The following is a 24558-nucleotide window of genomic DNA, read 5'->3' on the forward strand; positions in this document are numbered from 1 at the left end:
ATATTAAATGGAAAATTCCAGAAATGAACATTGCATTCTGTTCTAAGTAGCATGATAAAATCTTGTGCCACCCTGCTCTGTCCCAGCTGGAATGCAAATCATCCCTTGGTCCAATGTCTCTACGCTATCTAGACTACCCATCTGTTAGTCACTTAGTAGCTATTCTGATGATCAGATTGACTGATAGCACAGTGCTGGGTTTCAAGTAACCCTTATTTAGTGAACACTGGTCCCAATTCAGATATGCCAAAAAGAAGTCATAAAATACCCCCTGTAAGTGAAACAGTGATAAGGTCCAAACAGAATTATATGTGAGGTTGCTAAGATCTGTGCTGAGAATGAACAAGTCTCCCCAGGAAATTGTGACGGAGGAAGGGAAATTCAGGCTAATTTTCCTGTTACTGCAAAATTCATGGTCACAGAACCTAAGTGCTTGGCTACGATAGATGGAAAAGGCATCAAATGATAGGATTGGGTACACGTTTTACATTAGACATCTATGTCCCATGGATGAGGGGTGGCTACTGTATGGGGTTTGGGAGAAATGAATTCCTTGGACGACGGTTGGTTTTGTAGACGGGTTTTGAAGGTTGTCAATAAATGGTAGTAAGAGCTCACGTGTATTCAGTATGCTTGAAACTCCAGCACTTCAGATGTGTTACTTCTCTAATCACTGCAACCCATGCCAAGGGTGCTAGCAGCTGGTCTACCAAGGAAGACTGCGGAGCTCTGAGAGGGTAGCAGGCACTGCACAGCGACGTCACCATCGCTGCATGAAGTTGGTCCCAGCTCAGATTGAATCAGCAAAGGGCAATCATTGCAGGATTTCTTGGAGCCGTGTCTGTTAAGGTGGTGACTGTGCCTTATCTTCCTGACCTTCCCAATGGAGCAATGGACTTCCTGGGGGTCATGGATCAAGGGAGCTGGTGGGCGAGTGGCAGGGAGCAGAGTGGGGAGAAAAAACAGGAGTCTACAGCCTGGGTAGTCAGGTTCCTTGAAAGGCAATCTCAGCCACGTGGCAGATCTCATCTGGCAGGAGCCACGTGGGGCCAAGGCCAGGAAAGCAAGCAGTGCTGGGAGAGGTCAGGACAAGGGACCAACGTCTCTGCTGGCTGGTCCTCCTCTACTGGTTACCTCCTTTCCTTAATGCCCATGAGGTTCTTAAATAACGGCCATCCATGTTTGATTCTGGGGACCTGGCCAGGGTCAGCCAGGTCCCCCTCACTGTCAAATCGACATAGCTGCCCATTCTCTCTCTTCTTGATTTCTCTCTGCATTTGGTTCTAAAGGCTACTCCCTCTGCCCAGAACCCTACAGTGCATCCTTCCGGTCATCTGCTGTGACCGGAGGGACCTTGGTGAGCTGGTCACCATTCAGGGGCCTCCTGTTGCCCCTGCTTTGGACAGGAGTAGAGGATGCTCCCTCTCTGCCCAGGCGAGCTTTCCTGCAACTGCACCAGCTGTGTTGATTTCCCTGTGCTGTTGTGATAAACAGCTGAGGCTGACAAGTGCCAAGTGTGAGGAACCACGGGGTTGCATGCGCTGGGCTCCTGTCCGAATGTCAGGAGAGAACCAGGCTTGTCGGCTCTCAGAGCCCTGGGTCTCCCGAATCGAACGCGAGCTGTAAGGAGTCCAGGGACTCCTATGAAACTGATGTCAAAGACAGAGAGAAAGAGGGAGAGAAACTTCTGCTGGAGTGTGGCTCTGCCTCAGAAGCCCCGGGACAGCACTTCCTTCTCTCAAGGCTCTATGTGCAGCCAGTGAGCGGAGCTGGCCTCCCTGCACCCCACCGCCCCCTCCCCACCTCTGCTGGCTGTCTCCCGTTGTGCCCCCTCGATAATGGGCTTGCATGCCCTCAGGACTGTTTCACCGGGATTGTTCCATTCACTAGAGATGACTGTGGGCTTGTGTGTCCACCGGCCCTGCCAGGCTTGCAGCGAGGGCCAACCTTGTTCGCGGTTATGTCTGTAGCTCCCGCACAGTGCCAGCCACGCAGGGGGCACTCAACAACCTGCAATTTTCCATCCGCATGGAAAATGCATACTGTGCAAAAATGAGGCATGGATTTCAAAAATAACCTTCTCCATTAATTCCATTTTGCCTCAACTTTCTCAAGTGCCCTCGTCTAGGAGATGAAGGACTCAGTCTGCTGTCACTGCTTAATGGGGCAGAGGATGACGGTGTGAAGACGGCACTTGGGAAACGAGAAAGACCTGGGCTGATTTACAGTTCTGCCACTTACATGCATATGATCATCAAGCAACTTTACCTTCCGCGTTTTAATTTTCTCACTGGTTCAATGGGAATAAAAGGTCGTATTTGTGACAAGGTTGTCATAAAGAAAGGTCATACTTGCTCAGAACCTAGTGCGGTGCCTGCTACACAGAGGGCACTGGTACACATTTGCTTCTTCCTTCCTGGGTCCCCAAGAGCTAGCTGTGCACACAGATCCCCTGCTGAGTCTCCCAAGGGGGTAGTGGGAACATTTAGGGTAACCCATTCAAGAGAAAGCAGAGGCTTTCTGATTATGAAATTCATAATCATTTTCAGGTTTCAGCTCATCACTTGGGAAAGCATGTGGGCACGGAGCGAACCGCAACGTAACAGTGAGCGCAGGTAGCAGAGCTAATGCAGCCCTAGGCACCATCAAGTAGTGAGAGGCGAAGCAGGGCAACTGTGCGTGTGTGTGAGATCCAGGGGGGACCATGAGAAGCCCCTCGTCTCCAGCTGTGCCCTACCCTCCTGTTAACAGCAAAACTTCAACACTGCTGGATGGGAGCGTGGTTTTCAGCCAGAGTGACAGGAAATCATCTCCGAGGCTTTATCAGTCCGCCTCTGGGTGAGACTCTATGGGCAGAGAGGAAGGAAGGAGCAGAGCTGAGCTGTGCTTATTACCTGCGCTGATCCTGCTGGAGGCACACCTGCACAGCCCCCGATCTTGTCCCTTCTTCTTCGCATCCCTAAACGCAGAGGCCAGGTAATAGGGTTTGCTTGGAGGCTGTTACAGTTGCTTAGGAAATGAGATCCTGGCAGACAGGCTTCCGGGGGATGTGTGGGGACAACAGCAAGGACTTGCAAATGAAGGTGATAAGGCTGCCCACAGAGCCGGGCACCAGAGACAGACACAGAGTGAGGTCAGACGCAGGCACAGTCATCTGGGAGCCCAGGGACTCCTTAATTGATGGCATTAACATACCCAGAGGGAGACCTTGTCAGTCAGAGAGGGGTAGGTGAGACAGAGAAGCTGAGATGAGCTTTCAGGGACACATTTTAAAAGTAATGGTAATAATGATAAAAAGATAGGCAGTGTGTTGAGCAGGACTGGTGTTGAGATCCCTGCTGGCTGGGGGGTGACAGCAGGGGGCAGTTAGGGGCCAGTTCTGGGGCAAACCTCATGGATTCAGACTCTATTTGGACATTCACCAGCTTGAACTCCTGAACAACTGCAAATGTGTGCCACACTTTTCTCCTGGGGGAGCTGGGGACAGCAGTACTGCCTGTGTGCTCCGGGGTTTTTGTAAGGATTAAATGCATTATCTTATGCGGAGGTTAAGTCCTGGCGCATCGGATGCACTTGGTAAATGCAAGCCACGATGATGTTCCCAGCCTGGTGATGTTCCATGCTGGAGAGGAAGCCGGGCCCACCACACCCGTGGAGCACTTAGCACACGATGCACAGGACACCTATGGAGGTGAGCCAGGTGTGTCCCCCTGGGAGGCTGCCCCCTTCGGCATGCCATGAGCCTGAGCATCCTGAACTGTGGTGAGGTTCAATGGTAAACACACATCAAAGTATTTACGACCGTGCCTGGTACATATGAAGCGCTCAATAAATGTTAAATGCTATGGCAGAATTAACACCATGGATGAACCCCAGGGAATGTCACCTGATACGGGCTCTGGCAGGCAGCCAATCAGCATCGCTGGGTGCCACCCTTACCTGGCTCCTGCACCTATCTGTGCTCATTCACCAAGCATTCACAGAGCGGCCGCTATGTGCCAGGGAGACTGTGACGGGGAGGGTGGCTGGCTGTCCTCTTGGGGAAAACAGATTGCGAATGATTTTCTCAGTGCTGGGCCCTGCAGAATACAGCATCCGCCCAGTGTGGCACATCCGTCCCCTCGAAAGCAGAGGCAGAAAGGACAGGAGAGACACTTGGAGCTGCAGGCACTGGTCCAAAGTCAGGATTCTGCAGGCGAAGGTGAGAAAGAGACCGGAGACCTGCTCCTGTCTGAGATAAAGACAGTCACAGCGGAGCGAAGCTGTTGAGACGTCCCACCTGCCAGGCCTCTGTCACTCTGGAACTTTGGCCACACTACTGCTTCTGAATCCCTGCAACAGCCATGATACTAACCTCAGCCAGCTCCTCCTTTCAGGGTCTTCCCTGTCCACCCACACGGGGCCATCGCCTGTCAGTCTGGGCCCTGCTATCTTTTCTCTCCTTATCTGTCGTGACAACAATATCCACACCAGTCGTGGGAGCAGCACCTACAGGTGCAGGATAAACCTCGCCAGGGCATGCACTTGCCTGTCATGATCACGGTTAGAGCTCCAGTGCCTACAGCAGTGCTTGGCCATGGCGGGACGTACACTGCACAGTCACGGTTTTGCCACGTGCTTTCCAAATAGTACTTCACCTGCCCAGGGCTTTTTGAGGGAAGAAATACTATGATTCCAATCTTACAGAAAAGAAAGGTTGGTGAGGTTATATCTTTCCCATGGACAAGTACATACGAAGGAGGAGAGATGTTGTCCCAATAGATGCACTATAAGTTGAAACAATCATGAAGTCCAAGTGCATTGAATACTCATAACCAGCCAAACGTCCCAGGTGAGCAACACAGCACATTGTAGAGTCCTGCTGCTGCCCTTCTCGATCCTGGGGCTGACCTATAGCATTGCCCGAGAGGGTCACGAGCACATCGCTAGCCCAGGAAAAGAGGAAGATTCAAAATTCAAATAAGTATGGTCTCTACTGAGTGCGCATCAGGTTTTTATCATCACAGATTTGAAAACATTACTGGGACACGGTCACTCAGGGACATGTGTGTATGGTTTCTTATGCTGTAACAGAAAGAACTGGAATGGTGACATGCGTGACCCATGTGGCAGGGGCTCCTGACAACATAGGCCAATGCTGAGCCTTGTGAATGGGCCAACGGATGGAAAACGCACTCCTGCCAAGCGCCCACTGCAGCCTGCAAGAGGTTTGAGGAGCCCCTCTGTTAGCTGAGGACAAGGAAGAGGGGGAGACAAAGGGAGCTGCCCCACCCCAGGTCAAATACAGGGTCCAGGGGAATCTGGATTCAAATGCACCCTGCCAAGCCCTGCCGAATTCCACTTGACATTGTCTGGAACCAACAGTGAGAGCTGCATGGTTGTGAGTTCAGGCTTCAGGAGAAAGACATAAAGGGATTTTACAGAAAGAAACTTCAGTAAGGATCTCAGCTATGTCCACGTATAGAACTGATTGCATTATTTTCCAACCGATCTGTTTGTTTTTGCTATACCATTAGCTGGTTGCTAAGCAACTATTCAGACTATGAGGCTGAACTTTTCTTTGAGGGGAGGGGGCTGAGCAAGAACCCCCAAAAGGTTGATACAAATGTTTGGGGGGGTGTGATCAAGGGGCTGCCAATCAGCCAGTATCTTGGGGGTCAAGAATGATCTGACACCTTCTGCAAATGTGCTCTCTTATGGACATACTCGGGGCCATGGGCTGGCCACCTTAGAACATGCGCCTCAGACAGGGATATACGCAGTACAGGCACTGAATGCTGACGGGGCTTCTCACACGTGGTAAGGGCTCAGGCAACTGTCACCATTTTCTAAAATTTTTATTCACTTATTCGAGATACACACACACACACACACACACACACAGAACTAACAATCTCCACTGCTTCACTATTCAAATGCCCGTCATAGCTGGAACTGGGCCAGACCAAAGCCAGGAGAAAGCACTGAACCCAGGGCTCCCAGGTGGGAAGCAGGGAACCAGGTAGTTGAGCCATCACCACTATGTCCCAGGATCTGTCCTCTCAGGAAGCTGGAGTCGTGGCCCAGGTGTTGAAACCAGGCACCTGCTACAGGATGCAGGTGTCCCAACCAGCAGCTTATGCAGTAGGGCAAACCCCTGCCCGCATCACTTCAGTTTGCAGTATTTTCACAGCACTTGGACATGGCCTTTTGTTAAAAGTCAGTGTTACGAAGCCAGCCTGTAGCAAGGTCTGCTCATTGCGTAGGGCCCCACAGCAGGTGCAGCAAACAGCCCTTGAACTTCACCAACCCAGCGATGTGCTGCTGTCACAAGGCAGATGCACTGACAATGCCTGGATCAGAAAAATGTGCAGCCCATTCACTAGGAAAACTTCTCCCTACACCGATGGTAAGTTGACGTGGTCATCCTCATCCGAAGACAGTGCACATTTATCAAATTCCTTTCTGTTTCCCAGAACTCTGGTGTCGGGGAATGCCCCGGGTCAGAGGTCACACACAGGCGGTCAGGGCTGGGTTAGGAAGGTCATTGTTTGACTTGGCTCCACAGCATTTATTAAAAATATTTAAAATGAGTTTCTGGGGCAGGTACTTGGTGCAGTGGTTAGGATACCCACACCCCATATCAGAGAGCCTGGGTTCCAGTCCTGGCTCTGCTTCTGATTCCAGCTTCCTGCTAATGCAAGCAGCTCAAGTGCCTGGGTTCCTGCCATCCACATGGGAGACCCGGATTGAGTTGTGGCTCCTGGCTTCAGCCTGGCCCAGTCCTAGATGTTGTGGACAGTTGTGGAGTGAACTAGTAGATAGACGATCTCTCTCTCTCTCTCTCTCTTTCAAATACAATGCAAACAAGCAAGGAAAAAGTTTGAAAAAATTAGTTGTCAATATTAAAAACAAATCATCTTAAGCGAAAATCATATTCCTAGCATCCCTTGAAAAATACAAAGAGTGGACAAGCTTGGCCCCTTGTCCTAGAATGACAACACAGCAGAGTGGAGGTGGCTGCGTAGACACGGGGAGCAGCTTCCCCGCTGACTTGCACTCAGCACTGAGGAGCAAGGTCCATGAGCACAGAACAAGCTGCAGGAGGGGGCCAGGGGGACCAGGGGCACCTGTGTGCCTTGGGTGATGAGGCAGCTGGGGCCCGCCCAGACCTCACGCGTATGCAACACTAGGCAGCACGTCGCCTCATGTCCTGTAAGGTCCTGATGAGCAGTTCGTGGCATCGATGAAGAGGGAGGGACAGCATCAACAAGCCTGTCCCTCTGTCTTGTGTTTTTATGTGACGCCCTGGAGCTGAAGCAACATAGTTCTTGCATGGGAGAGGAGAGGCCACAGCCTTTGATCAAGGGGAACTTTCAACTAGTCGGGGTGAAAGACCTCAGGTGCTTCTGAAGAAGAACCCCAAAGCGGTGCCGGAGGGGCGAAGGTCCATTCTGAATCCCCCACCCCATCCCCAAATCTGTCTGTTCCTTCCAGAGCCCATCTTCCCGCAGCCACCCACGTTTCAGAATCTGCAAGGACCAGGGCCACATGGGGGCGCTCTCAGTCCACAGCTGGGACGGCCAAGGCTGAGCTGGAGCAGCAGCAGAGCTCCAGGCAGGCGGGGCTGCGAGTCGGGACTCCCAGGGCTGTGGACCCCAGCACCCTCCATCCTCATCCTCCACGATGCAGGGTTAGGCAGTGCAGGGGCCGCTTACCCTACTGTGTGAGAAAGAGATAGAGAGAGGCTGGCAAGAGAGGGACTGATGCTATGAAACCTCAGGATGCTGGGAAGGAAACGCGACTCAGAGCTGCACGGAGAGCAGAGGCTGCCTTCCCCGGCCAGAGGGAGCGCAAGCAAGGGAGGCGCTCACCGAGGCTGCGCTGTGGCTGCTGTACAAAGGGTCTCGGCACTCTCAGGGGCTCTTTTCCAAGAAACAGTGACACTGGAGGAGACACGTGTAGAGAGACACACACAGGCAGGCACGTGGGAGGAAGGAGTTAGAAGCCACCCTGTCTGGAACAGCCAGAAAGCCCTGGGCAGCAAGACACTGGTCCAAACCCTGGCACGGGCTCTGAGAACCTGGGTGGGCTGTTTCTTCCCTGGGCTTCGCTCTTCCCTGCTGGAGATGAGGGTGAGCACGGCTGCCTCTGCAGCCTGAGGAGTGGATCCAAGCCTGACTACGCGCACGCCTCCTCTCACAGTAGCCGGCTCCAGGCCAGAACTCAGCAGTAGGGAGAACTCAGGACAAGACATGGGGGGCTTTGAAAACTGCTGTTGGACCAGGGACGCCTTGTGCTTTTAATTTTCTCCTGTGTCAAATGGGACTTTTGAGCTATGTGCCTTCTCCAGCTCCTTTTAGTTCCTACTGCTCCTTATTCTGCGACAAATGCCATCCCCCCCACAGCGCTCCAAGCCTGCCATCAGCCAAGTGCATCCCCAGCAGGTGCACACCTGCCCCTCTAGGTGGCGGAGCTGCGGTGAGACGCCGGCGACCCCCAGAGGCCACTGCAAGGTGGAGTTCTGACCTCGGCTCCCCCTTTGCTGAGTGCGTAACGCTCCCGCACTTTCCCAGTTGGGAAACGGAGGTGGTGAAACCACTCGCAGCAGAGGCCATGGGGCAGGGAAGTAGACCTCGGAGCAGCGCCTGGCACCGAGCGAGCACCTCCGCTGAGGCTGGGCAGACATCAAGCTGGGGTCTGTGTCAACAGCAGGCTGCGATCTCTCTACGGTGGTGCTCAGAGGGCTCCCTGATCCAAGGGGGGAAGTGGGGCGGCCCATTTTCACAGATGCCGTGGAAAGAGCATCAGAGAGACCTCCTAGAGCAAACTCACCTTCATTTCGCAAACTCGAGTTCCAGGATGTGGCTTGGGACAAGGAGGAAGCCAGACTGCCTAGGGCTGCTTTCCAAACCCCTGGGCTGGAGCTCCGTCTCTGGGTGGGCCTAGGCAGGTCCCTTCCCCTACCTGGGTCTCCACTGCCCCAACTATTCAAGGAGAGGGCCGGACTAGAAGATGACCCTAGTGGCCTCGTGGTGCTGCCCCACCACCCACAGGGCCTGCTGGTCCAGGAGCGGGAGCGGTGGTGGCTGGGCCCGGGGTTCTTACCTGAGGTACTCATAGAGCCCGTACATGGGCAGGAAGTCGATGTCAGACAGGAACATGTAGGGGGTGCCGATGTGCTTCATGGCCACGTTGCGCAGGAGGTTCACGGGGTAGAACTGGCCCTCCTTGTACACGATGTGGTAGCCCACGTTGTGGCGGCTCATGAGCACCTCGGAGCCCTGGGCGTAGCGGAGGAACTGCTGGGCCTCGGCGTCCGACAGGTAGAGGGCCAGGCTGATGGGCCCCTCCCAGTGCTTGCAGATGGCCTCCAGCATCTGGAGTCTGCGAGAGAAGGAGCGCTGAGCGCCGGGCACCTGCGCCCACCCTGCAGCTCTGCCTCCGCCCACAACCTCGCTGCAAACCCACGCCCCTGCCTGGGACATTCCACACTCAGCTCCTTTACCTCCACCACGAGATACACATGCTGCTGGTCCCGGTCCTCCTGGGCTTCTACCCCAGCAGGTGACAGCATCCCACGATAAAGCCTCAGTCTCCTCTTCAATGAGGGAGGCGTGAGGACACGAGCTGATCCACAAATCCCCTTCCAGCCCCAACCCAGTTCCTCTCTCAGCAAAGGCACAGAAAACAGCTCTCCTGATAAACTAATGCCCTCCAGGAGGCCTGGCCACAGACACAGAGACACCCAGGCCACGGAATTACATCATGGAGTCCAACAAACAGTAAAAACAAGAGTTGGTTATTTATTTATTTATTTTTTAAACAAAGAACCCAAAGAGTTTGGAGGTTTCCAGGGTAAAGAAATGATCAAGACTTAAGGAGATGGGAATGCTAATTGCCCTGATTTCATCTCTTCATACATACAATTACTGTGTCAAAGAAAAAGAATAACACCAGAAGTAACAGTGACTCTGATTATGGATGCATTAGTGTGTGCCAGGTGCTGTCCAGAGTTCTCCCAGCACCCTCAGCACCCATTTCCCTCAGGAAGGCTCCAGATGCTACAGCCCTGACACACGTGAGCGGGTACCCTGATGGGGCCTCGGAGTTCACAGGAACAATAATCCTGGGAGCCCAGCAAAGGCAGCGAGAAGGAGGTGAGTGCTGGGAACCCAAGCGTCCCCCTGGTGACGCTGTCTGCATCTGTCTAGAGCTCTCCCTGTCCCCAGGCCCCCTCCCACTTTGCAAGGCCACCTGGGAGACCCTGAGCCAAGCACAGGGAAGAACAGAGGCGGTGAAAAATCAACAGGTGCTTCCAACAGAGGGTGTTCTGCAAAAACTGTTTGCAAAGAAGATACCCGTCCCACACACCCACCACCACCACCACCACCACCACCACCAAAAGACATCGAAGCACAGGCACATCAAACCTGTGCCTAAGAATCAACAAAGGCCACTTTCCCTCCAGTGAGAGGCAGGTGCTCAGCACTGTGCCGGTCAGAATGCCCACTTGATTAGCACAATTACCGGGAAATAGATTCCAGGTATTTCCACGCTTCTAGACAAAAGGAAATGCGAACCCCTATTTCCTTTCAGTGGCTTTTCAATGGGTGTCCAGAGTTCACGCTCGGTAATTCTGGGAATTAGCACTGCCCACGCTCCCTTCCTCTGTCAGTTCCGAGGATTTAGGTACTCACCAGGATAAAATGCCTTCCATTTCTCATCCCTCACAATGCCTGCTAATCAAATTGCCCAGAGCCATTCTTTAAAAACATGCATTTAGTTAGTAATTTCAAAGGCACAGTTACATGGTATCTGTGTGTGGGTGGGTGGTGGTGGTGGTGGGGGAATCTTGCAACCACTGGTTCAACTCTCCAAATGACCACAATGGCTGGGGCTGGGCCAGGCTGATGCCAGGAGCCTGGTGCTCCATCCAGGTCTCCACATGGGCGCAGAGGCCTAAGCACTTGGGCTGTCTTCTGCTGCATTCCCAGGTGCACTAGCAGGGGGCTGGATGGGAAGAGGGATGCTCACGTTGCAAGCAGTGGCTTAACCTGCTGCACCACAATGCTGGCCTTTTATCTATTTATTTTTTCAAAGATTGATTTATTTATTTGAAAGTCAGCGTTACATAGAGAGAGGAGAGGCAGAGAGAGAGAGAGAGAGAAAGAGAGAGAGAGAGAGGTCTTCCATCTGCTGGCTCACTCCCCATTTGGCTGCAAAGGCTGGAGCTGTGCTGATCCACAGCCAGGAGCCAGGAGCTTCCTCTGGGTCTCCCACATGGGTGCAGGGGTCCAAGGACTTGGACCATCTTCCACTGCTTTCCCAGCCCATAGCAGGGGTATGGATCAGAAGTGGAGCAGCCGGGACTCGAACTGGCGTACATATGGGATGCCGGCACTGCAGGGGGCGGCTTTACCATACAGGCCACAGTGCTGGCCCTGGCTACAGTCCTTTTAAAGAGGTACCACATTCTCCACGGTGTCAAATCTCACCCCTGCTGCAGGGTGCACTCTCTCCTGGGCTTTCAGGTCTGGTATTTTGAAATGATTCCCCCTTGCAGCTCAGTTTGATCTCCTGCAAAAGAGGCGACCCTGCACCTCCAGAGAGAGCCGTTAGTACTGATCCTTGCAGAACTGGAGAATAAAGGACAAGACTGATCTCTAATCTCTAGATCTGAGAGCTGCTGGAGGGGATGGGGGTCAGAGCTGTGTCTCACTGGGCGTGCAGGGGACACAGGGAAGCTCTGGACCCTGCATTGACTTGGTTTCTGACTCAGTTTTCCAACCAGGGAGCAAGCCCCACCTGGTGCGGCTGTTCTTGCCAGCTCTGCTAAGAGTTTGTAGCAGCAACAGAGACAAAATGTTCACGTTCCCAGGAGAAAGGTGCTGCTGGTGTGAAAAACAAGTTGCGCTGCACAGGAAATGGTGCCGGATGTGCTGCAGAGCGTCCGAGAGTGAACCAGAGAGCAAATGATGGCGTGATCCACGACCGCTCTATGCCCCCAGCTCCCTGAGCCTTCCTGCCAGGCGCTGGACAGCGGTGACAAACTGAGCCACAATGCCAATGCCTACATCTCTGCCTCTTACCTGCTGCCGGCCACGTGCCGGTCACGCTGTGACTGTGTTCATTGTGAGCAAGCATGATAACTTCAAAGAGGCGAGACTCTCATCACCAGGGGACGGAACTCAAGGAGGTGAAGCAAGTGACACCTTTATGTCATGCAGCTGGATTCGCACCCAGGTCCGTCTGATCCCAAACCCAGCATCTGTATGTGTTGGTGTCTGGTCGACAGCAATGTCCCCCAAATATCTTCCTCTCCTTGCTGCTTCCCCAAGCAAGTGCACGTCCCTCCCTTGATGCCAACCTTCTTTTCCGCCACCTCTTCAGCCCTTCTTGGGATCTGCCCACAAGATGCACCATCCTCTGGCTGGTTCTTGGGGCTGTCTCCCCACACCTGCTGCTGAAGGGGTGCTTCATCCTGGGGTGCTCTCACTGCTGCAGGGCTCTCTCTGATGAGTCTTTCTCTGCTCTCCAGAGAGAGCACGAAGGGACCCCTGACCCAGCAAGCACTGGGTCACTGGAGAGTATTTCAAAAGATACAGATGAATTCTGAACCCACAGAGCTGGGACTCTGGGAAGAATCGGAGAGACTTACGGTGGTTATATCCCGGGTACTGTGAAAGAGCTAAGAAGCTTCGAGGGGGGGGGTGCGCCTTGCTCAAGAGCACGGGATGTCAGTGCATGTGACCCCTGAGTCCTGACTGTCCCATGCTTGCTTCCTGTTCCTGTGGAGCCTGCAGGGGCTGTGTGCTGGAGAGAGTGGGACTCAAGGCTTGGGACCGGCCACACAGATGCCTGGTGGGTCTGAAGATAGGCGGGAAGCCTCACAAACTCCCTGCAGTTATGAGGGAGCAGGCAGAGAGAGGGCCGAGGGAGATACCTGCAGGGCCAGGGCTGGCAAGGAATTCAAGCACCAGTGGTCCCAAGCAGCCCGGGCTGCCGACCACTCAGCCCCACCTGGGATGGGGAACTCCCATCCTACCGGGTGGCCCATCCTCACCTGGGCACTGCAGCTAGGCAGGCTCTGGGTACCTCATCACGGCTGGCAGCTGTGGGCTTTAGGGTCACACAGATCTGGATTTGCACTCTGGGCCATCCAGCTGTGATGGTTCTCTGAACTGTCATTTCCACACATGTAAGTTGGGGGTTAGCAACATCTTGGGTGGATTATGAAATTGCTACAAGTCACTCCTCTCCCTCTACCCGCACCCTTTGGTGATACTTGTCCTCATTCATTCCGGGCTGGTCCATGGGGCATGAGCATACACATCACGTGATGGTAAAAAGTGCTTATGCAGGGCTGGGCACCCAGCCTGGTGTTTAGGATCCTGGTTAAGAAGTCCACATGCCATACCAGAGTACACGGGTTCAATTCCTGGCTCCAGCTCCTGGTTCCAACTTTCTGCTCACACAGACTCTGGGGGCAGCAGTGATGGCTCAAGCAATCAGGTTGCTGCCATCCACGTGGGAGACCCGGATTGCGTTCTTAGCTCCCGGCTTCAGCCCGGCCCAGCCCTGCCTGCTGCAGCCACTGGTGAGTAAACTACCGAATGGCTGAACTCGCTCTGTCTCTCCTGCTGCTCTGCAACCTGCGACTGCCACCTTGACCAGGCCAGTGCTGACTTTCCACATCATGAGCCATGTGGCCCAAGCACTGCCTTTGTCCAGCTGACTGCCACCCAACCCCTGGGCAAGCCACGTAGCTGATGGGAGGCACAGGGATGAGCCCAGCTGAACCGCTAACGCACAGTATCGTGAACTCATTACGGTTTCTGTACTCGGCTGCTGAGGCTCGGGACTGCCTGTTAGGCAGCAATGGGTAACTGATACAATCTCTAGATCTGAGCCTTAGATGAGATAATTATATAAAAGAGGTCTCTAGCCCAAAGCTAGATATACGGCAGGTGTTCAGTGTGAGCGCTATCATTTTCCCATTAGTGCCGTTTCTCCCTTTTGAATGTGCATTCAATTCAACAAACTATTCCCTGAGTACGTGCAGCGGGCCAGGTACGCCACACAGGACAAGTCACTGCATTCTGCAGCACGTGGGCAGAGACAAGTCCACAAACCACACGGTGACAAGTTCCAGATGGAACTGGGACTACCGGGGCTCAGGGCAGGGACACAGAACAGAATGGACCTGTGAGGGCTGGCCAGCGAAGGCTCCTCTGAAGGGGAGGAATGCTGAGATCCGGAGCTGTGGTCTGAATGTCTGTGCACCCCCCCCCCGCCCCCATGGACTTCTAACCCTAAGGCGATGGTTTTAGGAGGTGGAGGCTTTGGGAGGTGATCAGGTCACAGGGGCAGAGCTGGGCCATCAGGAAGCCTTTAGAGAGCTCACTGGCCCCTCCCACCACACGAAGGTGTCATAAAAATAACCAAACCAGAGAGCGGCCCCTCGCCAGACACCACGTGGTCCAGAACTGTGGGAAATAAACATCTGCTGTTTGTAAGCCGCCTGGTGCACAGGTGTAAGCCGCCTACACAACAAGGAGGCTCCAGCTTTGTGGAAGTCTGGGGGAAAAGCTTTCTAAGAGGAGGAAACAGCTGTTGGGACAGAGATGGCGTCGGCAGGTTCAATCAAACAGCAGCAGGACCGCTGTGGGTGGGGGCGGGTGAGTGAGGGGCTGAGGAGAAGGCGCCCCAGCGGTGGGCAGGTGCCATCTTATGAGCCTGGAAGGCCTTGGGAGTGGGGTGGACGCTGCTCTAAACACAATGAGAAAGTCATCCAGGGCTTTTAACAATGGGACCTGATTTGTATTTTGAAAAGAGCCCTCTCATCTTACAGGGAGACAGAAATTTCTGGCACTTGATAAACCAGTCGGTGCTTAGGACATCCCCTGGGGAGCTTCAAGTGCAGGTTCTGCAGGCTGTCTTAGATTCTGGGTCAGGAGGGCCGGGTGGGGCCTGAGAACCTGTATTTCCAGTTCTTGCTGAAAGCAGAGAGGAGACTCCTTGGCCAGGTGATGCCCTGTAACTGAGTTAGTGCTCCCGCACCTTTGTCCATGGCACTCTATGAGCACGTCTCTCCCCAACCAGGTGTCCTCCCTCCCCAGCACTCCCCTTCCACAACCCCACCCTCCTGCCGCCCTCCCAGCCACTCCCCTCTTCTGCTGGGGCCGTAGGAATGGGTGTAGCTGAGCAGGCTTCCCGGCCTAAGAGCTGCCTGTGGTGGCGGCACTGAAGGGAATTCTAGAGGGAGCCGGGCCCGGGAGCCCGTAGGCAGCTACCTAATTCCTCGTGGCATTCACGTAGGGCCTACTTCTGACTCGAAGGTTTACAAACACACCCGAAGTGTTTCTGAAATTAAAAATCAATCCAACAGGCCCCAGTCAGCACACGGCTTCGTAATTGACTGTTCAGGGATTTGGGGGGGGCGGGGGAGTAGTTGCAGGAGTTTCTCCGTCGCCATCAGCTGGGGCTCCGCTTCGCAGCTTCCCGCTGTGTCCTGCTAAGCGGCTCTCTCCAGGCCTTGGTACTGCCTGGACGGCCACACGCGTCACCTTTCACTAGGGCGCCCTGTGTTTGCCATGCGTGGGGGGCGGGCACCGTGAGGGCAGGTCCTCCCGGGTGCACCTGCAGCCCATGCCTGCAGGGTGCTTCCTGCTGGCTTCTGCTCTCTGTGTGCACACACACAGGCTGGGGTTGCTAATAACTCAAATCATTTTCCTTCTATGTGGTTACAAATCCAGATAGCAAATTCTAGAAGCTGGCATAGAGCTTCCCAAAATAAATAATAATTAAAGCCGGATGTGAAATATGGACCGTGGGCTTTCACAGGGTCTCTCATTTAACAAGGACCTTACACGGCATGGGAGAAATCCAGCCCCTAAGATGCCCCAGACCAGCTGAGGACTGAGGGAGCTGGTGGGGATTTTTCACCCAGAGCACCCTGTCCTCATGTCCAGGGCCTGCCACCCAGCACCCAACACCCAGCAGAGACCATGTGCTGGGTTCAGGGAGCCTTTGAATGTATGCCAGGGCTAAGTACAGCACGGTGCCCGTATCCACCCATTTAATCTTTACAACCCTGGAGATAATTATGATGCAACTGTCATTCCCATCTTACAGATGAGGAAACTGAGGCTTAGGTGACTTGTCCAAAAGCCAAACCCACCCAAGAAGTGGCAAAGCCACAAATAACCCACAGCGCCTGACTCCAGGGACCAGTTCTTGTTCACTGTTAGGCCAATCTACTCTGATTAGAAACCGCATCCGATTTCTTGGGTACCCACTGGCCGTTGACCTTGAGGCAGAACACCCTGCTGACGACTGAGGGTATTTTTAGGAGGTGTGGATACAGCAGAGGGGAGCCAGCAATGCTCACAGGGACGGGACCGTGGGTGTAGGCAGCGCTCACTCACCTGTGAAAACTACAGTATCAGGCCCAGTCATGCTGCGTGCAGAAGAGACGCCCCCTCCATAGCATCACTCAGCACGACGTGGAGGATTAGATTTTACTTTCATGTTCCACGCCATGGAGGAGAAGGAGCAGACAGGGCTGCAATGAGGGTGGGTGTGGCCAGGTGACTTGCTGATGGGGCTGTTTGGTAGTGCAGGGAGCTTGGGCATCCAAACCCAAAGCGAGATGCCAAGGGGTACTTAACAACTTTGGGAGTATCTCCTTCTCTTTCTGTCTCTCTGTAACTTTGCCTTTGAAATAAAGTACTTAAGCATTTAAAACAAAATGAGGTCTGGCATTGTGGTGCAGTGGGTTAAGCTACCACCTGCAAAGTTGGCATCCCATACAGGTGCTGGTTCAAGTCCAGCTCCCTGCTAATGCACCTGGGAAAGCAGTGGAGGGTGGCTTGAGTGCTTGGGCCCCTGAACCCACATGGGAGACTCAGAAGAAGCTCCTGGCTCCTGGATTTGGCCCAGCTGTGGCCATTGCAGCCATTTGGGGAGTGAATCAGTACATGGAAGGTCTCTCTATCTTTCCCTCTCTCTATAACTCTGCTTTTCAAATAAAACAAATAAATATTTTTGTTTACAGTTTAGGGGTGATCCTGGGACACTGGTCTAGGCCAGGTCCCTTAGAGAGATACGAGCCAGAAAGGCCAGCCACCTTCCCTGGTTTCCCCAAGGTCCCCTGTAATCCTCCCTGGCCAAGTTCATTGGTTCTCTTCTGCTCACTCCTGCCCCTGAAGCTCTGATCAGACCCTGGGTGTTCCCAACTGGGCCTGGTGTGCTCTCTACCCTGGGAGGCACCTGGTACTGTATGCCGCCTATGGGCAGGGCCAGGTCATCACTTCCGGTCATGCCCATGAATGGTTGTGTAAGGGAAGGACACAGCGGTCACTGTCCAGCGGCAGCTGTGGCTCCAGTCTCCTCATTTCCCTTCTTCCTTGGGTCATGTGAATATGGCTCTCTCTCTTCAGACCCAATTCTTCCCCCTGTCCTCAAACAACAAGTCAAAAGCCCTTGGTTTTCAGTGCTGGGAGCAAATGAGACACAAGCCCTACCTTGCGGGATTCCAAAATCTGTGTGGCCATCTCTCCCTTGCCCAGGAACCCTCCAGGCAAAGAGTGGCCGCGAGGGGGCGCTGTGTGGTGGGCGGGGCCCCCGTGCCATACCTGTCCATGGAGAGCTGGGCGACCAGGGTGACATCCGTGCTGTCGGCAGCAGGCTCATACTCATAGTGCAGGAAGTAGAGGTGCGTGCGGTGGACGGTGAAGCGCTCTCGCCGGAACTCGTAGCACAGGTCGTCCTCGTCCAGCTCGGAGAGCTGCTTCTGGAGCTGGAAGGTAGGAAGCAGAGCCTGGGCCCAGGAAGAGCAGCTCACAGGGCTGGCTGGATGCCTGCCCAGTGCGCCCTGTCCCCCCCACCCCCAGCTTATCACCTGCTGGGACGTTATTGATGGTCACCTGCAGACTCTGCAATTTGATCTGACTTCACTAAGGGTCAAGTGAGAGGCGGACGGCTCTGCCACCTGAGAATTAAGCCCCTCATGGCTAAGAATGATGGTGGCACTCAGTGACAAAACGGGTGGCCTTCCATAAACCTACAAATAAACAAGTGCTTTCTAAGACAGCTTAGCACAAGGATGTCACATCACACAGGGGAACCGCAGAAGGGGAGGGACAGCCAGGACAGGAAGGGCCTCGGTGGGACCTGATGCTTTTCTCTCTCTGCAGCTACAGATTTCCATCTTGGCACCAGGCATTGGAAACAAAACAGAACAAACGCATTGCCAGATCAGGAACTGCTTTCCTCCTGTTTCATCTAAGTTTAATCAGATTCTGATTTCTGAAAGTGTAATCAGAATCCCACCCTTCCTCCCTCCTCTGCCGTCCCCTGCCCTGCCCTCTCCTCTAAGTCCCTGGAGGTCTGACTTCAGTCTCCGCTGGTGAGCAGGAACCCGCGCCACTTCTCTCCTTCCTACCCCAACCAGTAGAAAAGGGCAGGCTAACCTGCTGATCGGGAACCGAGAACTCTGTACTTGCGATGCAGACACGGGTATCTGGGAGAACTTCAGAAAGTTCATGGAAACGTGCAAGCCAAAGATTCTTTTGGTGCAAAAACTTGTGACCTCTATACATAGTTTTTCCACGAACATTTTGAAGATCTCTCGCATAGTTCTACAGGCCCAGGGCAGCCCAGTATTTTCCCATGCAAACCTCCTAATAACCCTAAGGGTGAGGCAGGACGATGCCTATTTTACAGGTGGAGAATTGAATTTAAGAAACCAGACAACTTGGGGCCAATGTTGTGGCACAGCGGGTTATGATGCCAGCATCCATATGATTGCTGGTTTAAGTCCTGGCTGTTCCATTGCCTATCCAGCTCCCTGCTAATGCACCTGAGAAGGCACTGGAAGATGGTCCAAGTACTTGGGACCTTGCACCCATGCAGATGACTCAGATGGAGTTCCAGGTTCCTGGCTTCTGCCCTGGCCATTGTGGTCATTTTGGGGAATGAACCAGTGGAGGGAAGATCTCTTTCTCTCTGTATCTCCCTTTTTCTCTGTAACTCTGCCCTTCAAATAAACACAGAAATATTTACCAAAAATAAAATAACTTGGAAAAAGTTAGATGGGAATGTGGCATTTGGGGATGAATGGACTGGGAACAGGCAGAACTTCTAGGATGATGGGAATGTCCCATATCATGATTGGAGTGATGGTGACACAGATGTGCACACACATGACAATTTGACAGGCTGAACAGGAGGGCTTAATCTGTGCAATTTGTATTTTAAGAAAGTTAACTTAAAAAAAATAACTTGCGAGGGACCATGGTGCTGGTTCTAAATGTTTCTGGTTGCATCAGCCTTATCTATGGTACCATGTACTGCATATAAGTTTACATGGCTAACGTTACCAACCTGGCAGAATGTAATAGAACCCAGGATGATATATATTTTTAACTCTCCAAACCATAGCATTGTAATAAGAAAAAAAAAAAAAAAAGAATTAGTTTTCTCTGCAAAGCCTTGTATCAGTTAAGGTCACTGCCTTAATAGACCATGCTAGGGCACTGTTTCTCAAGGTGTGTGTGAAGGCAGATGAAGGCATCGATTCACCACCACCACCTGCCCCGCCCCGCAATGTCCTTCTCCTTCGAGGTGGCACCTACAGGAGGGGGAGTCTACCCTGCTGCTGGAGTCTGGGCTGGACTTGTGACTTTCTTTTGCTAACAGAACACGTGGGCGGCAGGGCTGGTGGATCCTGAGGCTAGTCTCACAGAGTAGGTGTGCTCTGCACCTCTGCCACTGCCATGAGCAAACGCCTAGGCTAGCCTGCCCCAGCATGAGAGCCCTGGCCTGGGGCACATCCTCCACAATGGCCCAAGTCACGAGTGCGAACCCAGTCAAGACCAGCAGAGCTACCTCAAAAACACTTCTTGTAGGCCACTGAGGTTGTGTAGGGTTCAAGCAATAGATACCAGACAGAATGTTATTGGCATTTTGTATGGGGTACTTCCCCCGCCCCTTTTAAAAAAAAATAAAGATTTCTTTCTTTATTTGAAAGACAGAGTTACAGAGAGAGAGGGAGAAAGACAGAGAGAAAGAATTATCTTCCATTTGCTGGTTCACTCCTCCAAATGCCTGCAACGGCCAGGGCTGGAACAGGCTGAAGGCAGGGACCTGGGACTCCACCCCGGTCTTCCATTTGGGTAGCAGCAACCCAAGCACGTAGGCCATCTTCTTCTGCTTTCCCAGGTGCATTGGCAGGGAGCTGGACCGGAAGTGGAGCAGCTGGCACTCAAATTGGCACTCATATGTGATGCCGGCACTGCAGGAGGTGGTTTAACCTGCTACGCCACAGCACTGGCCCCTTCACTTTCTTACACAGCAAAGAACAGTAAGACCCCTGGGCCCCCAACCAGTAAATCCCTGCAGCATTCTCCAGACACACCCGCACACGTCCCAACGCTGCCTGGGGGATCGCTTGAGGTCCAGTGATCTATGAGACATCCTCAGCTGTCTCTAAAAATTTTATCTATCAATATCAAAGCCTGCAATCAGCGATATTCTTCAGCTTCTCAAGTGGGTTCTATGTCCTTGCCTATGTGACGACTGCCCCCGGGGCCAAGAGTTTAATTTACATAAGACCAGGAAACTGGACTTCTCTTTCCATCTAAGATCCCCTGAGCCAATGGGCTCTTTTTTTTTTTTTTTTTAAAGATTTATTTATTTATTTGAGAGTCAGAGTTACACAGAGAGAGAAGGAGAGGCAGAGAGAGAGAGGTCGTCCATCCGCTGGTTCACTCCCCAATTGGCCGCAATGGCCAGAGCTGCGCCAATCCGAAGCCAGGAGCCAGGAGCTTCCTCCAGGTCTCCCATGTGGGTGTAGGGGCCCAGGGACTTGGACCATCTTCCACTGCTTTCCCACGCCATAGCAGAAAGCTGGATGGGAAGTGGAGCAGCCAGAATCTAACCGGTGCCCATATGGGATGCCAGCACTGCAGGTGGCAGCTTTATCCACTACGCCACAGCGCCAGCCCCAATGGGCTCCTTCTAAGTGGCAGGATTCAACTCAGACGTCTTGTTCACGATCATGGACTGCTCTCCCTGGCCCATCACACCCACACGATCTTCTGCCCCCTCCCCAGTGATCTTCTCTCTGTTCCAAGCCTGCTTTTCCCTGCACACCTCCAAGGCTTTGTTCCACGGTGCCCTCTCTCCACTCATCCCATTCTTCTCTCTCTGGGGAGCTGCTGTTTGCCTTGCAGGATTCACCCTGGATGCTGTGATGCGGTTCTGGCCCCACCGGGAAGAGCTGTGCTCCAAGAACACTCACTGTACTCAGTTGGCAGCTCCAGCGAAGCACTTGGTGCCTTGAGCTGCAATTACTTAAGGGCAGCTTCCCTGCTGAGACTGCGCCTCTTTACCATTGTCCCCGAGACTGTGCCTAGTGTGTTTCAAGGGTGACAAATCCCAGCTGCACATGACAAGACTGTGATACTGCGAAAGCCCATCTTTCCAAGTGTCTCTGTGTCTTCCAATACATGCAGAGAAGGTGAGCGATACGTCCTTTCTGAAGCACCTTGGTGGCTCTGGTATTTGGAGTTCAGGGACTTGTGATGATTGAAAAAGATTGCTATAGCACACACAGCACAAGCCAGGCTCCCTGCAACGGGTGTGCATGATGCCAGCCTCCTCGGTGCTCCTTGGGGAGGTCTAAGCAGCCTCAGCCGAGAGCTGGCTGAGAAGGCAGTGTCCAGTCCTGGGGATACTCAGGGAGGTCAGACCTGGGGTGGTGTCCCTCCTCCCCCACCCTGCCTCTCCAGCAAAGTCCTCCTTTGGCCGCAGGTGAAGATGGAGATGCGGCACAGCGGCTGCGGTGACTGGCTCTGTCCCTGTTCTGCCTGGATGACCCAGGGCCAACGGGGTGAATGACTTAGCCTCTCTGACCTTCCGTTACTGCCACTGTGACCCTGGGCACGGCAAGAGGATTCCAGGAGATGCTGCATGGGAGGAGTAGAGCAATGGCAGTGGAGAAAGGACACAGCAGACACCACCAAGTATGATGGCTACAGGATCCCGATAGGATAGAGACACCTGGGCCCCCAGCACTCCTGGTGCCCTTGGCGTCACCTGAAGGAGACTGTTTGGCAAAGGTTAGGTGGCCAGGGCTGGAGGAGCCAGAGTGGCCCTGCTGATTTCTGACTGTCACAGAGAGACCCTATGTCCTTCTCTTTGAGGAACTCAACTATACCTGGAAACCATAGGAGGAAATTTAACAAACAGATCATCCTTCTTCTCTTCCCTCACCCACTACATGTGAGTGAAAACCAGCGTTCCCCATCAGAGAGCTCATCCTCACCAGGTGAGAAAGACATCAATGACCCCATAAGAGGAGAAACACATGTGGGTATGGGGGTTCCTCTTCCTCTCTATACCCACACAGGGACATGTCCTTGAGTTGGCAAAAAGACGCAGGGCATATACAGGATCAATTTTAAATCATTGTCATTGATTTATTTATTTTAGAGCCAGAGACACAGAGACTCTCCCTGCCCCCCAAGAGCCTCCAATCACTCGTTTATTCCTGAAATGCCTGCACTAGCCAGGACTGCGGCCAAAGGTGGGAGCCGGAAACTCAGTGCAGGTCTCCCACATGGGTGGCAGCAACCCAGTGACTGTAGCCATCACCTGCTGCCTCCCTGGGTCTTCATCAGCAGGGCGCTGGAATTAGGAGCTGCAGCTGGTTCTCAATCCCAGGCCCCTGGGGCTGGCATTGTGGTGTGCTAGGTTCACCTGGCATCTCAGGCCATCCCATATGGGTACCGGCTCGAATACAGACTGCTCCACTTCTGATCCAGCTCCCTGTTCATGCTCCTGGGAAAGCAGCAGAAGATGGCCCAAGTCCTTGGACCCTTGCACCCATGTGGGGGACCTAGATGAAGCTCCTGGCTCCTGGCTTCTCTCTGGCCCAACCCTGGCTGTCATGGCCATTGGGGAGTGAACCAGTGGGTGGAAGATTCTCTCCCTCTTCTCTCCTTAAAATAAATAAAGCTGTAAAACAAACAGACCCAGGCTTTCTGATGTTGGCCATGGGCATTGTCACAGTGTCTCATGGGCAGCGTCTCAGCCGCTAGGCTAAACACCCAGGCTCCAGGAGGCATTTTTAAAGAACATTCCTAAGTGGGTTCCTAAAGGCAGGAGCTGACTCACTCTCATGGCTGACTCCCCGGAACCCAGGACATCTAGAGCATCGTGTGTGCTAGGCAAGCCTCTTCCGCGTAGCTCCCACCACGCATATTAAGGAGAGAGGCTGCAGCCAAGGAAAGCGTTCCAAGTGCAGCCTGTCCCAGCCGGGCAGGCTGACAAGCAGTCCTGGGAGATAAACAGCCTCCATCTGGGAGCTCCATGGTACCAGCACCGAGATTCACTGACATCCACATCCTAAAACTCACCTGTAGTGCTTAAGGGGTAGGTACAGTCTAGAGAATGTCGCTGTCTGCCCACCATGCCGGGTACTGTGGGAAGCACATCAGGTATGCCACGGGCACAGCTGTCTCTGGAGCAATCTGAGGCCACCTCTGGGCTTTCGTGGTAGGTTTAACATGGCTGTGCTAGTTCACCTTACTTAGCTGATGTGGACTGAGCACCTACTGTGTGCTGACTGCAGTGCTAAGTGTTTTCAGGTGCCTCACTCCATGGATTGAATCTTTTCAGCACACAGAATGTTTCAACAAGAGGTCGGGTGCACAGATAAGGAGCTGCAGCCGGGGTTGGGAATCCAGTCTTTGGATCTCTAATCAGGGACATTTCAGAACACAGTGACTTCGTCCAGGGCATGGATGTGCGGATCAAGGGAGAGAATGGAAGATAGAATGTTCCATAAACACAAGAGGACATAAAACAGATCTGCAGTATGGTCCCGATGCAGCCAGAAGACAAACAAACAAAAAAACCCACCAGAAAATGGATCGAAGGGAAGACATTACAATGTTAACAAAGATTTTTCTCTGAGTGGTAGACTCAGATGAATTTTATTGGCTTCTTTATACTTTTCTGTGGTTAACTAATTCCCTGCAATTTTCTCAAATGAGCTATTGCACGGATAAGGACTTTTGTAAACTGTAAAGTGCTACAAAAACCTAAGCAATGTGATTATGATGCTATTATGCACCTTTTCAAATTCTAATCGGGGCTCTCATTGCTGACTGCATGGCTGATGTTATCTCAAAGGGGAAACTCTGGCAGCTTCAAACAGCTTCCTTTTCTCCCAGGGCCTGGGGGATATCTCTGGGGAGACACCGGGCTGGAGGGAGAGCTTTCATCAACAGGGGCCAAATGCTGTTGTCCTGGGGAGGGGGACGGGATGAGCCACGGCGGGAGCAGGGGGCTCCTGAAAAGCAAGTCGGCAGACACAAAAGACAGATTTCTCCAGAGCTGGAATGCATTTGCTAAATTGCTTCTTAGGGCAGCCAGCTGAGGCACCGGAAGATTTGGACTCCAGGGAAAATGGCCCTTCAAGCAGTTTGCATTCATCCTCCCATCCCGCACCAGGACGACCTCAGCTGACCCCTGAGCTGGCGGAAATGATGGCTGGTCATGCCTGAG

At 53.1% G+C, this 24558-nt stretch overlaps 1 protein-coding gene across 5 annotated transcripts in view; it reads right to left on the bottom strand.

The window, feature by feature from the left end:
• Nucleotides 1-24558, bottom strand: part of LARGE1 (LARGE xylosyl- and glucuronyltransferase 1) — a 565741-nt gene that overhangs the window by 19188 nt on the left and 521995 nt on the right. For all 5 annotated transcript variants that reach the window (XM_051846591.2, XM_051846590.2, XM_051846588.2 and 2 more), the window contains 2 exons: nucleotides 17619-17782; nucleotides 9088-9366 (listed from right to left, as the gene is read on the bottom strand). In XM_051846591.2, coding sequence (XP_051702551.1) covers nucleotides 9088-9366; nucleotides 17619-17782 — 443 coding nt within the window. The remainder of the gene's footprint in view (nucleotides 1-9087; nucleotides 9367-17618; nucleotides 17783-24558) is intronic.

Source organism: Oryctolagus cuniculus, chromosome 11 (genome assembly GCF_964237555.1).
Source record: "Oryctolagus cuniculus chromosome 11, mOryCun1.1, whole genome shotgun sequence".
NCBI lineage: Eukaryota > Metazoa > Chordata > Mammalia > Lagomorpha > Leporidae > Oryctolagus > Oryctolagus cuniculus.